At 47.6% G+C, this 16,108-nt stretch overlaps 1 protein-coding gene across 2 annotated transcripts in view; it reads right to left on the bottom strand.

Annotated features, from left to right (window-relative positions):
• The window catches only part of ATR (ATR checkpoint kinase), a 169,392-nt gene that overhangs the window by 1,843 nt on the left and 151,441 nt on the right, over nucleotides 1-16,108 (bottom strand). For both annotated transcript variants that reach the window (XM_088446273.1, XM_088446274.1), the window contains 4 exons: nucleotides 9,503-9,653; nucleotides 3,740-3,896; nucleotides 3,303-3,456; nucleotides 2,091-2,242 (listed from right to left, as the gene is read on the bottom strand). In XM_088446273.1, the coding sequence (XP_088302399.1) occupies nucleotides 2,091-2,242; nucleotides 3,303-3,456; nucleotides 3,740-3,896; nucleotides 9,503-9,653 (614 nt within the window). The remainder of the gene's footprint in view (nucleotides 1-2,090; nucleotides 2,243-3,302; nucleotides 3,457-3,739; nucleotides 3,897-9,502; nucleotides 9,654-16,108) is intronic.

Genomic DNA, 16,108 nt, shown 5'->3' with positions numbered 1-16,108 from the left:
GAAGATGCATCACGTCTTGGAGAGAGAGAGTGAACAAGTTTCTCAAATCAACCAATCAGCTTCTAACTGTTATTTCATAGATTGTGCTAGTTAAATGACAGAAGCTGATTGGTTGCTTAGGGCAATTTCTCCACTTTCTCTCGCTCCAAGGCTTGATACATCTCCCCCCATGACTGGTAACATGCTCTGGATACCTTTGTTGAGGTATGTAGACATGTACCTAAAGATAATATATACAGTTATAGTGCCTGCGCTAGTTTGTGTAATTCTATTGGTGCCTAATGTGACAATCAATATGTAGATGTAGATCTAATAATACTAAGCACACAGGGATAATAGTTAGGTGGTTTAATGGATCCGGTAAATACTTCAACAAATCAATTGAAAAGTCACAGTGCTCTCTAATTTGAGGAGTAATGTACGCAGTATGTGGTACAGGGAATGGGCAGTGTATAGGAGTATATGGTCAAATGAACGTAGAAAAAATGGGGGGGGATAAAATAGTGAACAATGTCCTTTAAATATAGGAAAAAATTAAATATATAGTGAATTAATGTCCTGGGGGGTTGCGCTCTGGAGGGGCGGCATCCCGTGCCCTCCGGTCCAACAACTTACTCTTCTTCTTGCTGTCGATGTTAATCCTTGTGTGAAGGGTTCTTACAGGTACACAGTCTCTCCGCCTCCGTTGGAGTGTGTGCCAAGTTACACACTCACTATAGGTCCCGTTGATTCACCAGACGCGGCGAGACCACCGGCACTATATATTATTGAATTTTTTCCTATATTTAAAGGACATTGTTTACTATTCCCCCCCCCCCTTTTTTATACGTTCATTTGACCATATACTCCTATACACTACCCATTCCCTGTACCATATACTGCGTACATTACTCCTCAAATTATAGAGAACTGTGACTTCTCAATTGATTTGTTGTAGTATTTACCAGATCCACTAAAACCACCTAACTATTATCCCTGTGTGCTTAGTATTATTAGATCTACATATACATATTGATTGTCACATTAGGCACCTATAGAATTACGCAAACTAGCGCAGGCACTGTAACTGTATATATTATCATTGTCTGTAGGATATCTGGGATTATCTCCATAGTGCCGGCAGCTACCATTATCCTAAACCGATCAACAAGCACAGGATTCGCATCAACGTCATACAATGTACCTAACGGTGGAACATTTGGCAAAAACAAGGTACAGAGATTTAGGTACAAAAGAGGGACAGTGCTTCCTAAACTGCCACTACAGGAAGTAGTCAGTTTGTCGACAGACAATATGTCGAAAACTATACGTCAACGGGAGAATGCCAGCGGCATCTTGCTGAAACTGTTCTATTATTCATTAACGCATTTTAACCATGTCGGCATTATAACTTTAAACACGATGTTGCTTTAAGATCAAGTTATATAGCTGATACAGTTAAAATGCTTTAACTAACATTAGATCCAATGTTGGCTTGATGCTGTTGGCATTCTCTCATCTATATATAGTTTGTTGACAAAACGTATGTATCCCGTCTCAAAACCTACAGTAGTATTTATGAATGGTACAGTTTCTCATCACCATACAATTTCAGTGAATGTATCATAAAACATATAGGCAAAGTGTTTTCTGCACAGAAACCATTATTCATCAGCAAGTGTCTATTTATTATTCATGGTCACCCAACAAAAACATACTCTTCAAAGAAAAGCTTCTGCAATGTAAGCTGCAGTTGTTCCAAATTGGAAATACACAATAGGAATTACAGATTAAGAATATGCAATTCCATAGGTGACCACATTCAGAATGCAGTAGCATTTTGTTAGCAAAATATTTGCAACTATATGCATGACTTCATGTGTACATATCGTGCCACCCAACTAATTCTGTTTGTAGGCGCAGCCATCATCACTATTATCAGGACTTACAACTACCCCAGGCTGTGTGCAAGAGATATGAAATATGCCTATGTTTGCTACAGCGCATGCACAGCTTGTTAAAACTCACTACATGCGGCTACAAACAGAGCTGGGTGTGACTCAGAATTAGGCTCTTAATATTCTGCACAGTTACATGAGCTGAACATTTACCTCATTAGTGGTTCTCTCTGGTCTCGCATTAGCCTCATAGTGACCTCACAAGCACGTCGGAAAAGACCTTCTGTCCCCATAGGGCCCATCCCATTCACCATGTTGTGAGTCATGCGGAAGGGGACAATTTCTGGAACGTCAAATGTTTCACCCTAATAAAATGATTACACAATTATGCCGCTACACACACTGTCAAGTCAGACAGAAGACAGGAGTTGCACATGTTCTAGCTGCTTGTGATGGCACCTTGGAAGTTCCGACTGATTGCTTGAATAAACAATGTAGAAACAGTGCAGGAGTTTGCATGCATTTAGACAAATAATACAGTGTATTGCTTCAGATTTAAGCATTTAAATATCTGTCCTCCTCTGCAAAATATGACAACTTATAAAGCCCGCTGAGTCATTTGGTCTGGCCCATGGAGTTTTTCTCTGCTAGCCTCATCTGGCTAGGATGGTGCCTAGAATGGCACACTGCAGCCAGAATCTAAGCAGCAGTGCTCCAGGAGTGTTTTTAGGACGCTTCAGGCAGTCACACCACTGCCCTTACAGCTCCCCGAAGCATCCTCAGGATGCTCCAGGCATTGCTGTAATCATCGGCAATTGTGGCCTCGCCCCCGCGTGACGTCACATTGAGGGAGCGTCGCCTGCATCTGGCTCACGAATAATGTTATATATATCAAAATGGCCCTCAGCAGAAAAAAGGTTCCCCACCCCTGTATTAGAGGTAGGCTAGGCAGCAGACTTGGGGCCTGATTCAGAGTTGGGAATAGAGTGAGATATCTCTCTCTCCTTGGTGAAACCATGCTGCACTGCAGGTGGGGCAGATTTAAAATGTGCAGAGAGATTTAGATTTGGGAGGAGTGTGTCCAAACTGACATCTAAATTGTAGAGTAATAATAAAGCTGTGCAGTATTTGTGGGCTACATGCAAAATCAGCCAGTATTTACCCCACATGTAAAAAAAAAATGTATGTATTTACACCCCTTGCATTGCAATATGGTTTGTTCAGGTTCACAGTTGAGCGAGATATCTCTCTCTATTCCCAACTCTGAATCAGGCCCTTGATTCACTGTATTAATAAGCTAGTTTAAGACACTTGACGCTAAATTCATTATAGACTTCGTTATCCATAACGGTTAAGAAAATTCAAATTGCATTCCCATGTCTCTGTGATTTATTCACATGTTCTATTCTATTTATAGCAGTGTACCTTGTTGAAGAGACAGTTGAAATCCACATGGACACACTCCCCTGTGAGAGAGTCGAATAGAATGTTCTCTCCATGACGATCCCCAAGACCCAGGATATAGCCGACCATGGACATCACAGCGGTGGAGCGGCAATAAGCTGACCTGCTGTTGTACCTAATGAATAATGCTGCAGTCATGACATTTCTACTGAATAATAATCTATGTACTCTATCATGAAGCCATCTTCTTATCAGTACAAGTGGCTTAATTTCAGCAGCTTTTTTTCTCCCATGTCTACAGTAACACAAACAGGAAACTAAAATAGCTGCATAATGATCCTACTAGTAGGATTGCAAAAACACTAAGCAGGGCGCTAATAGAATAATAAGTAATTTTATAATATAAAGCTGCAATAGAAATGTAAGCAGCAATACGTAACTATTGTACAGCTACTAACCATGATATAGGATCAGGGAATGTCCTTAAAAACCATTCATGGAATACGGGCGGGTGACGGGGCAAAAGGGTCTCCTTAAAAATCTTCAGCTTTTCCTGTATGGGTGCTGCCTTGGGCAGCATGCAATGACGGAGTTCCTTTCCACCCATGTATATTCCTGGAAAAAACAATGAAGTAGACGGACACGGGGCTAGTTAGTGTCATAAGGCTGAGTATCACTTGGCTTCCGAGAAAATGGTCCCTCACAGTATATTTATATTTTTGCTAAGGCATAAAATTATTTACCTATGGAAGTGAGCATTCGCATTCTGATTTTAGAGAATTGTTTCAAAATCATTCTGCATATATTTTGTATGGATTGTGGCACAAGTGGAAACCATAAAAATGTCACACCAACGTCCTACCTACTAACAGTTTAAGGTCATCCTCTTCAGTTACTAAAACTTCTGACTTTTTCCTAGTATACAGTCTGTATTAAGTCTTTAGAAAGAGAGAGCATGTTCACTGCCAGTACTGCACACTTTTAAAGTATAATTAGGGACAATTGTTACAGTCTCACATATGGAAAGAGTGCTGTAACCTATAACAACCAAACATTTCTTCTTCAGGCTCCATAGGGGGTCCACAGGGATCACCATGGTGATCCCTGTGGACCCCCTATGGAGCCTGAAGAAGAAATGTATAGTTGGTTGGAGAGAGCCGTGCATCAAAAAGTTAAAGCTTTAGCTCCCGGGATGCACCAGTCCTCCTCCACATATACCTCGCCCCCAGTCACAGGCAGCCAGTTTTTTGTTTGGTGCTGGCAGTAGCAGTTGCACCTTGGAGGTGTTAGACAGCAGAAAAGCTTTTATTTTATGTTTTAAAGTTTTAACTTTGTTTCTGAGCAAGTTGCACTGAGCATTCTAAATGGACGCTTGCACGACTGCTCCTACTACCCCCGCCCGTGCCGCAACACTGGTGAGCAGTCAGGTGATTACGGCGGGCACCAGCACGGCTTGGCTAGCTGCTCCACTGGGAGACCCAGGACTGCAGCCGGATAACGGTGATGTCATGTAAGGTGTCTGAATGCAGTCCTTACCTACGGCTGTGGAGACCAGCCAGAGTTCGCTGTTATGGGGTGTCCGGTACGTCCGCACCCCCACCACGCCACCAGGGCAGTAAAATTTGGCGTCTGGGGCCTTTGTTAAGCCAGTAGACCCGGGGGGTTAATACAGCAATGGGGGGGTAAGCTCTTCCCTGACAGCCCTTCTTACACGAGGTCAGAATGTGATTTCTCAGGTGAGTCTTCCCACATCTGAGCTGCTCCTCCTACCCTCCGCCCTAATGAGATGCTCAGGTGCCTTTAATCAGGGCTTTTCTGAATCTGTAGGTCTCAGGAGATCGGGTCCTGTCTCCCTGTATACCTCTCCCCAGAGCCAGGTTATACAGCACTCAAATCCTACCAGCCTTGTGTTGCTTAAGTAGTTGATTTAGTGCCCACTGCAAGTATATTTGTATTTATTTGCATTGTATGTGACTTGTGCTAGCTCTGCTGTGTTAAAATACTGCCTTTAACTTTCTGACTGCCAGTTATATCTGTCCCTGCTAATCTTTCTTAACCCATCACTACCAGGTGTGTAGGGGTTCATTTGTACTTCACATTTACTTGTATTTGTGAAGGGTGTCATATTGCATTATTAGCTATACACTTTATTGTGTGCTGCTTGCTGGTATTACTATGTTTTCCAAGGGCAAGGGTAAATAGGAGACTGCTGCACCTGTGCTGGTTGCGTGCAAAACTTGTTCAGCAGCCTTGTCCTCTCAGGATTTTGTGCAGGATGGTCAGTGTGCCAATTGTCATGAACCTCCTTACCAGTACTGATGCAGGAGCCATCTTGGGTGTCCTCCTTAGCACAGGATATGGGGAAGTTAGTGGATCGTTTATCAGCCTCCACACTTCCTCCCACTGTGGGGTACCCATAGCAGTTACAGCCTGCTATGTTTGTCCCCCCCAAACATTCCCCTTGGATAAATGCTTATGCCTACCCAGCTCAGAATATGGCTCATATGTCTGCCGCCTTTCAGCAAGGTATGTTACAGGCGGACAGAATGTTAGCCACCACAGCACATAGGCACCCAGCTTTCAAATTCTGACACATCATCTGAGGAGGCAGATGATGCACAGGGTCCTCCAGGGTCCCTATCGGGAGAGAAGGACCGTCATGTGACAGTGGATGTTCCTTCCCTAGTGAGGGCGGTTAAATCAATCCTGAATATAGAAGGTGAGGAACCCGCTCCTAAGCCTAAAGCCCCGATGTTTAAAAACGAAAAGTGGTTAAGGCTGAGTTCCCTCAATCAGAACAGCTCACAGAGCTTATGGGGAAGCATGGAATACTCCTAACAAACTGTTCCAGATTCCAAAAAGACTAGCGTCTTTTTACCCTCTCCCACCTGGTGAGCGCTCTAAATGGGAAGGAGCTCTAAATGGGAAGTCCCTCCTACAGTGGATTCTCATGTGGCACGTTTAGTTAAGAGCTCTAAATTGCCTATACCATCCACATCCTCCCTTAAGGACGCTACAGATAGAAAACTAGAAACTTGTCTTAAGTCTGCTTACTAATTTTCTGGCGCTATTACTAGTCCAACTATGGCCGCAGCCTGGGTAGTTATGGAAGACAGCATGTCCTCAGACGCCACCAGGGAACAACTGCCCTTTGTTCACCATATCCGAGAAGCAGCTGCTTTGGATACTTGTCTCCTTGCCTCTAAGGCATCTGCGATCTCAGTAGTCACCCGCAGAATGTCTACAGATGTGTCCACATACATCTAGACAGCCTGCTTCAAACAAGACCACCAAGTCTGGATCTAAGCAGCCTTGGGGGCGAGAAGTCCAGCTACTAAGTCTGGCGACAATCCCTCCGCCTGATGGGGCGGGCCTTTTCCTGTGGGAACCCAGGGTGGAGGCCGACTTCTGCGTTTCGCCGACTCATGGCATCAGATGACCACAGACGCCTGGGTCAGAGACGTGGTCTCAAGGATACGCTCTCACTTTCAGGAGACGTCCTCCCCAGCAATTTTTTTGTACAGGTTCATCAAGGCCCAGGCCTTCGAGGAAGCCATTCACTCCTTGCTAAGCTTAGGTGTGGTAATACCTGTTCCTTCGGATCTTCGAGGAACAGGTTTCTATTCCACTCTCTATTTGATTCAGAAGCCCAATGCTTCTCACAGGCCTATTCTGAATATCAAATCCCTCAACAGGTTTATCCAAGTGCTCAAGTTCCACATGGAAATCTACAAACTATTATTCTGGCAGTGGAACCTTGGGATTTTATGGTATCCCACCAATGATTTTTACGGTTTGCTGTTCTGCAGCGACATTACCAGTTTCAGGCACTGCCATTTGGTCTGTCATAGGCCCCTCGGATCTTTACCTAGATAATGGCAGTTATGACGGCCTGAGGCGTCAGAATCCTGCCGTACCTAGATGACCTCTTAATTTTGGCAGTCACAGGCCGTTTTACAATGTCATCTCTGGCTGACCATTGCCTGCCTGCAAGCACTTGGCTAGATGATCAATTGGAAAAAGTCCTCCCCCCAACACAGAGGATGGTACATCTGGGTGCACTCCTGGATTCTCAGGTACAAAAGGATCTTTCTACCAGCAGACAAGCTTACTGTACTGCAATTGCATGTGTGCAAACTGCTCCGCAATCAAAGAGTTTCCATTCACTCAGCAATGCAGGTCCTGGGATCCCTGGTATCCACCTTCGATATGGTGGAATACGCTCAGTTCCACTCTAGGCCTCTACAAAAACTGACTCTATCACAGTGGACGGCCAGTATCATCTGATCCGGTCCAAGGCGATCCTACTCCCTCAGGAGGTGTGGCTTTCCTTCTCATGGTGGCTGCAGATGTCTCATCTGGACAAGGGATGGGATGTGGTGACAGGTCATTATACCTTTCAGGGAAGATGGACAACCCAGGAAAGCCGCCTGCCCATAAACATCCTGGAGCTTCGAGCAGTGTACAGAGCGCTCACTTTGGCGCGACACCTTCTCCACGGGCAGGCCAGTCCAACAATGCGACCACAGTTGCCTACCTCAATAATCAGGGAGGCACGCAAAGTCGGGCAGCCATGCGGGAAGTAGCACACATCCTAATGTGGGCCAAACGTTATCTCCCGGCAATCTCTGCAGTATTCATCTCCGGAGTCCTCAACTGGAGAATGGGGTCTTCCCCTGGATATCTTTCAACTCCTGGTGGACAAATGGGGTCTGCCAGACATAGACCTCATGGCATCATGTCACAACCACATGGTCCCCAGGTATGGTTCCAGGACAAGAGACCCCTCAGCAGCTTTCGTGGGTGCACTGGCAGTGCGATGGAATTCAATAAGTTTTTCCTCCTCCCAAGGGTTCTCCGGAAACTAAGCAGGAAGGTGGCAGTGATACTAATAGCTCCAGCCTGGCCCAGGCGCCACTGGTTCACCGATCTACGGTGTCTCTCATAGACATTCTCTTTCCTCTACGGCTGGACTTGTTAGCACAGGGTCCTTGTTTGCACTCTGACCTCCCTAGCCTGTCTTTAATGGCGTGGTTCTTGAATTATCCCTCTTAAGAGCCAAAAGGTTTCTCTAGCTCTGTGATCAGGACGATGCTTGGGGCGATGAAGCCTTCCTAAGCCCGCATATGTCACAGAGTTTAGCACTTATCTTTAAGGGTGCTCACCCAGAGGTTATGACCCTATGGTTCTAGTCGTCTCTGGGTGCTTGCTTTTTATTTTTCATCTAGGACAGAGTTGTCCTCAGTACCCGGATGGTTACTTTCCAAAAGTGGTATCCCGGGTTTTTCATTTGAATTAAGTGTGTGTGGTTCCGGTTTGTCGGGTATTCATGTACGGTGTGCCGTGGCGCTTCTGCTAGACAACTGTGCAGGGTGGCCACGTGGGCTTCCGTCCACACCTTCCTCAGGTTTGTTTTTGCCTTTGATTCTTTTTGCCTCTCAGGATGCTTCCTTTGGGCGCAGGATTTTCCTTTCTGCTCAGGAGCGTCCCCACCCTTAGGGAAACTGCTTTAGGATGTCCCATGGTGACCCCTATGGACCCTGATGAAGAAATTAAGTTATGGTAACATTTACCTTTGTTAACTCTATTTCTTCGAAGTCCATAGAGTTCACAGGGCGCCCACCATGACGCATCTGGCTTCAATGGTTATTTTTCTCTAGTCACTGATTCCCTCATCTTTTGTGATAGTGTTCCTTGTGTATTTTGTTCTTCCTTCTCCTCTCTCCTTCTCGTGCCTTGGGCTTGCTTACAAAACTGGCTGTCTGTGGCTGGGGTATATGTGGTGGAGGACCGGTGCATCCTGGGAGCTAAAGTTTTAGCGGTTTGTTGCACGGCTCACTCCAACCAACTATACCCCATGGTGATCCCTGTGGACTTCGAAGAAATAGAGTTAAAAAGGGTAAATTATACTATAACTCTTAATTTCCATTTATAATCTAAGCTGCACTAGAAAAAAAAACACAAAATCTGATTGTTGCTATGGGTGACAGCACAAATTCCCTGTACATCAGATTTCATAAATCTCCAGCGATATAGTTCAGCATATACACAGAACCAGGTGTTATGTGCAAATCTTAAAAGCATCTTTGGACCTACACATGTAATATATTTCATCAGATCCCGTCTGTATCTTCTCAGTGGGATTGGCACTTTGCAGCAGATGTGGGTGCACTAACCCTTTCTCACCAACAGTTACCACAATTTCTAAACAACTAATTCACCTCTTTCTTTGTATAATTTGATCAGTATGTTTCTCAGACCGGCTGTGTTATTCACCCACTCCATAATTCCACACTCGTCATTCAGTGGGATTACAGCATAGGTCCGTATATGAAGCTCTCTCCTCCGGGACTCTGCATCCTTTCTTAAACACTGTACAAGCACAAATTGAAGACACGGAAATTAATTTATGTTGAATTTGAAACTATTTGATAAAAATGTAAATTACATTAAATAGAGAGCCCTTGTGCCTACACAATGTGGAGACAGCTATTTAATGGCTTAACCAATGCCTGAAAAACCACTAGGCGTAAAATTACTAAAGCTTGATTTAAATCTATTTAAAATTGATCAACATCTATGGGATTTCAGAACGCAAATTCTGCATATTTATCATCCGTAGGGTTTCAACTTCAACTAGAGTTGAAACCTTACGGATAACAAATATGCAGATTTTGCTTTCTGTATGCCCATTGATATTGATCGATTTACAGATGTGTCCACATACATCTATCCTCTATGCGCTACAAGTCACGCCACACAACGCGGGAGCTCTGTGCGCCTCGGTAGCGGCGAGTGTATTTCTTGCAACTTTTTACCTTCACATCTGTCTTATTCACAAAGTGATGCGAATAGGTAGCACAAGCAGCTTCTTCTGATTAACATGATATGCAGCATGTCTATATTCTCTGTGCATATGTTGGGTGTGTTTTTCGGTTGGTTTTTGTGCGTTTACAAAACTGACTGTTAGTAACTCTGTAGAACATCGGATGCACAATCTATACTTTTATATAGAAATACAGAGTGTTCTAAATCCCATCTGGATTTTAGAATCCCATCTGGTTGGGCTTTAGAAAGTTTATGGTTTTGGTCAGTTTGCCATTTTTTTCCAAACTGACTGTTAGTAAATATACACGGGGGTAAATTTACCAAAGGTCGATTTTGTTTGATCTACAGCTGTGTCCTCTTACATCTAGCCTCCTTGCGCGTTAAACAGTCCTTCTAATCGCGCCAAGCCATCGCGTGACTCGGTAGTGCCGAGCGTCTTTCGTGCGACTTTTTACCTTCAAATGCGTCTTATTCACAAAGTGATGCGAATAGGTAGCACAAGCAGCTTCTTCTGATTAACATGATATGCAGCATGTCTATATTCTCTGTGCATATGCGTGTGTATCTGACATGTGCAATGCTACGTTAGTGTCAGCGGCTGTAGCACTGTAACGCAGCGTTTTGCATGCAGATACACCTGCAGATGCACAGAGAATATAGACATGCTGCATATCATGTTAATCAGAAGAAGCTGCTTGTGCTACCTATTCGCATCACTTTGTGAATAAGACACATTTGAAGGTAAAAAGTCGCACGAAAGACGCTCGGCACTACCGAGTCACGCGATGGCTTGGCGCGATTAGAAGGACTGTTTAACGCGCAAGGAGGCTAGATGTAAGAGGACACAGCTGTAGATCAAACAAAATCGACCTTTGGTAAATTTACCCCCGTGTATATTTACTAACAGTCAGTTTGGAAAAAAATGGCAAACTGACCAAAACCATAAACTTTCTAAAGCCCAACCAGATGGGATTCTAAAATCCAGATGGGATTTAGAACACTCTGTATTTCTATATAAAAGTATAGATTGTGCATCCGATGTTCTACAGAGTTACTAACAGTCAGTTTTGTAAACGCACAAAAAACAACCGAAAAACACACCCAACTAGTAGACATGTCTGTGGCAGGCAAATTTGGGAGAAGCACTGCACACATCAGTAGGATCTGTGCAGACTTCTTAGAGTTAAAAGCAATTAAAGAAAATACGGTGTGGGGTACCCCTCTGAATCCATAACTAACCCTGGACCTTTCACAACCTGGTGTCACCCGTGTCTGTCTGCACCTCCGCTTTAGACTGTAAGCTCTCACAAGCAGAAGCAGAGCCCTCTTCCCCCATGTGATGTGCTATCCCTTACTTATACCATCATCTTCTCCCCACTTCCTATATCGGCACCTATCCCTTGGGCTCTGCCTGCTGCAGAATTGGTTATTAGGACTGCTGATGCAGCAATGTTTACAAACCATGTCCATGTCCTACAATGTTCTGTAGTGTAAGTGACTGTTCTTTTGGCCATACTGTTTCTGTCTTATGTACCTTGCAGGGTTCTGTGGACCTCTTGTTGCGCCAAATAAAGGATAATAGTAAATAAAGTATGAAGTGTAATTGTGTGTAACCAAGAATTAAAACAATCGGTGTGTGTTGACCTATCATATTTGTAATATTTTCTTTCTAGTGGTGCTGTAGGTGCCAGCAGGCCCTTAATGTCCAGGTATGCTGGCACTTGTGGCTCTCCAAGTGCCAGCATGCCGGAGCAGGCTTGCTGGGTCCTGTAGCACTACTCTAGAACAATATTAAATCAATGTTTCTACTTCAGGGTCCATAGGGGTCCACAGGGTGACCTTGGGGTATAGCTGGATCCTGGATCCTCGGGCACCACGGAGTTAAAGCTTTTAGCTGCTCCCAGGATGCACTTGGGTCCAACCTCCCCCATACCCCGCCCCCGAGCCACAGGCACCTCAGTTTTAGATGGTGCCCAGCCGGAGTCGGGTCACCCTGCGGGGGGGGGCTGCAGGAGCAGCCCCCTAAAGCTTTTTATTTAACTAGGTTAAATTTATTTTTACACTAGTTTTGTTCTCCAGAGCGGCAGCGCTGGGCTGTCTGTACAGACGCCCACGCTGCCGCTCCTTCTCCCTGCTGGCGCCGCGACGCCAGCACTGAACTGGGGATCGCGGCGGGGGAAGCCAGAGTCTGTACTAGCCGGACTCTGGCTTCCCCCGGGACTGCTGCCGGAAGACGCCGGGGAGATCAGGTAAGCCGCGCACCGCTGATTAGCGGCGGTGCGCGGGTTCCTTTTAAATGCAGTCCCATGCCCCCGGTCTAGGGGACAGACCGGGGGCGCTAGCGGTGGCGGCGGGCCCCCCCTCCAGCGGAGGCATACCCCGCCAGACCACTAGACCACCAGGGTTAATATCGCGGCAAGCGGGATGCCGGCAACCCGGGGGTTAATATGCTAGCCAGGGGAGGAAGCCTTCCCTGTCAGCGGCTCCTCCCCTCAGCTCAGCGCGCCTTTCAGCTCGGAGTCTGGCGTCGCTGAGCTGCAGCTACTCGGGCCACTCCTCCTCTGAGGTCTCCAGCGGCCATTTTCTTACTGGCAGCGTGGATACTCTCAGGGAGCACGCGGACCGGTCCCCCTGTGTACCTCTCCCCCGACAAGGACAGTGTACACAGCACTATAGCCCTCCCAGACACTGAATCTGGGAGGTTGATTGTAGTGGAAAGGTGCAGTGAGTATATCTTCCTGCATGGTATGTGACTTTTGCTAGTGCTGCCTGTCTGTGTCTTTTTTCTACTTACTGTCAGCCTGTACCTATCCCTTTCCTTCTCCTACAAGCCCTACAGGTGTGCGGGGGAAGGGTGTTTCTACTGACCTCACCTATATAGATCACGTATTTGTGAGGTCCGTCACATACAGTTGTGTGCTACACGGTGCCATATTGTGGGCTGTTGTTCAGCACACTGGTGAGTGCGCACGTTTTCTTCCTAAGTCATGTCTGAGGAGGAGATTGAGCACTCCGGGGCTCCGGTATTGTTCTCCTGCAGGCGCTGTTCTGCAGGAGTGGATAGGGAGGATTTGTCACAGGACGGCCTGTGCGGACGGTGCCAGGCGGTCCCTGGTACGTCTAAACCTCCCATTTCGCAGGAGCCACCATGGGCGATGTTTTCCCAGGTGCTGGTGTCCATCGCGGACCGTCTGTCGGTCCCGACTGCCGCCCCTACTAGGGCGTTGCCCCAGCCTGCCATCCCCCATTCCCCGGGTGTCCCACAATTATTGCAGACTCCCCCGGGGTCTCAGCCTGTTGGTCCCTATGCGGGGTTGCCAATGTATATTCAGTCCACCCCTGTGGCACAGCCGGCTGTGGTGCCGTTTCAGGCTCCTGTGACAGCTCCTCCACCCTGGGTGGATGCGCTTTCCCACACTGTCCAAGATTTGGCGGCAGCATCTTCGGCTTTTCAGTCGATGTTGCGCAGTGACGTGCCCTCCAGGGCGTCTAAACGCTCAGTCATGGCACAGGCTGCGCATCTTTCGGATTCTGAGGGGTTCTCGGATGATGGTGAGGTACAGGATGCCTCAGTCCAGGAGGTAGACACTAAGTCTTCCATCAATGTGCGGGCTCTGGTTAAGGCGGTGCGGGCTATTCTTCTGATTGAGGATGAGGCACCCGCTCCCAAGTCAAGGTATCCTAGTTTTAAAAAGGCTAAGGTTACTTCTACAGCGTTCCCCTTGTCTGATCAGTTGACTGATCACATGGCGGTGGCCTGGCAGACGCCCAGTAAGCGTTTCCTGCCACAGAAACGCTTGGCGTCCAATTATCCATTCCCGGAAGCGCATTGTAAGAAATGGGAAATTCCGCCTGCAGTCGATTCCCATGTAACACGCCTCATCAGGAGTGCTACTTTGCCATTGCCGTCTATATCCTCGCTGAAGGATCCTACGGACAGGAAGGTGGAGACTTGTCTAAAGTCTATTTATTCTCTCTCAGGGGCTGTAGCCCGGCCGTCCATGGCCATCTCCTGGGTGGCCAAGGCCATTGAGGGGTGGGCCAACGCCTTGGAGGACACGTTTACGGATGAATCTCCGGACGTCCAGAGGGCGTTGTTAGGACAGATGAGAGATGCCGCCTCCTACATTGGAGAAGCATCTTTGGATGCTAGCCTGTTGACCTCTAGGGTTTCGTCGGCAGCAGTGTCTGCTCGTAGATCCTTGTGGTTGCGGTCTTGGAGAGCAGACGCGGATTCAAAGAAAGGCTTGGAGGCCTTACCTTTTAATGGGGAATTACTATTTGGTCCGGACCTGGACAAAATAGTAGATACCCTGGCAAAATCCAAGTCAGCCTTCCTCCCTTCAGCTACTACACCTGCTAAGGTCCGGAGCTCGGCGTTTCGTTCCTTTCGGGTTCAGGGCAAGGCAAAGGGTCAGTCCTTCCCGAGGCAGTCCGCACCCAAGACCGCCTCAAAGCCAAAGAAGCAAGCCTGGAGTGCTAGGCGCCCTTCTTCCAAGCCAGAAGATAAGCCTTCTGCGTGATGGGACGGGCCTCCCTCTGGGGGACCCCAGAGTGGGAGGCCGACTTCTTCAATTCGCCCAGTGCTGGCACAATACCACCACGGATGCCTGGGTGCGAGAAGTGGTCTCCCAGGGGTACGCCCTGTCTTTTCGGCACAGGCCGCCTTGCCAGTTTTTTTGCAGAAGTCCTTCTCAGGACACAACCAAGGCCTTGCAGGTTCAGGAAGCCATAGAGACCTTGCTGACGGCGGGGGTCATTATACCCGTACCACAGTCTCAACGTGGGATGGGGTATTACTCTACGCTGTTTCTGGTGCAGAAACCCAATGGCTCTCATCGCCCCATCCTCAATTTGAAGTCCCTAAACAGGTTTCTCAGGGTTCCCAAATTCAGGATGGAAACTTTGCGTTCCATCATACTGGCGATGGAACCGGGGGATTATATAGTCTCCCTGGATATCCAGGACGCCTACCTCCATGTGCCTATAGCAACATTGCACCAACGGTTTCTGCGGTTTGCTATTTTCCACAACCACTACCAATTCAGGGCTCTACCCTTTGGTCTCTCCACGGCACCAAGGGTATTTACCAAGGTGATGGCGGTCATGGCGGCTCACCTTCGGAGCCAGGGGATACGGTTGCTACCGTATCTAGACGACCTCCTCTTGCTGGCAAGCTCCCCGGAGGTACTGATCCAGCATCTCCACCTGACGGTCGCTTGTCTACAGGCGCACGGCTGGTTGATCAACTGGAAGAAATCCTCCCTCATCCCATCACAACGGATGGTTCATTTGGGGGCCCTGCTGGACTCTCGTCAGCAACGGATTTTTCTGACTCCAGAGAAGGTCTCCTCCTTACAGCTGCGGATTCACAGTTGTCTGAGCAGTGGCAGAGTGTCGGTGCACTCAGCGATGAGAGTTTTGGGGTCCATGGTGTCGGCATTCGACATGGTGGAGTTTGCCCAGTTCCATTCCAGGCCCCTGCAGGGGCTGATTCTTTCAGAATGGAACGGATTGCCACACAGGATCCGCTCTCAGATGCTGGTGTTGTCCTCGGAGGTGCGTCTGTCCCTAGCCTGGGGGCTGCAGACAGCGCATCTCCTGGAGGGGCGCCCCTTTTGGATCCCGGAATGGGTTCTGCTCACGACAGATGCCAGTCTCCGGGGTTGGGGGGCGGTGACAGGCTCCTTGTCACTTCAGGGTCGTTGGTCGGCGGAGGAAGCGATTCTTCCCATCAACATCCTGGAACTGCGGGCAGTATACAGAGCCCTGCAGTCGTCCGGCACCGCTCTTCACGGAAGGGCCGTTCAGGTGCAGTCAGATAACGCCACCACGGTGGCGTACATCAATCACCAGGGAGGGACTCGCAGTCGAGCTGCGATGTCGGAGGTGTCCCGCGTCCTGGCTTGGGCGGAGCGCTATCTTCCAGCTCTCTCGGCAGTTTTCATCCCAGGAGTCCTCAATTGGGAGGCAGACTTCCTCAGCCGTTACGATGTGCA

This window comes from Taudactylus pleione, unplaced genomic scaffold (assembly GCF_031769625.1).
Source record: "Taudactylus pleione unplaced genomic scaffold, aTauple2 ptg000395l, whole genome shotgun sequence".
Lineage (NCBI taxonomy): Eukaryota > Metazoa > Chordata > Amphibia > Anura > Myobatrachidae > Taudactylus > Taudactylus pleione.
Note: the sequence above shows the minus strand (reverse complement) of the source record. Positions and strands in the feature narration are given on the sequence as shown.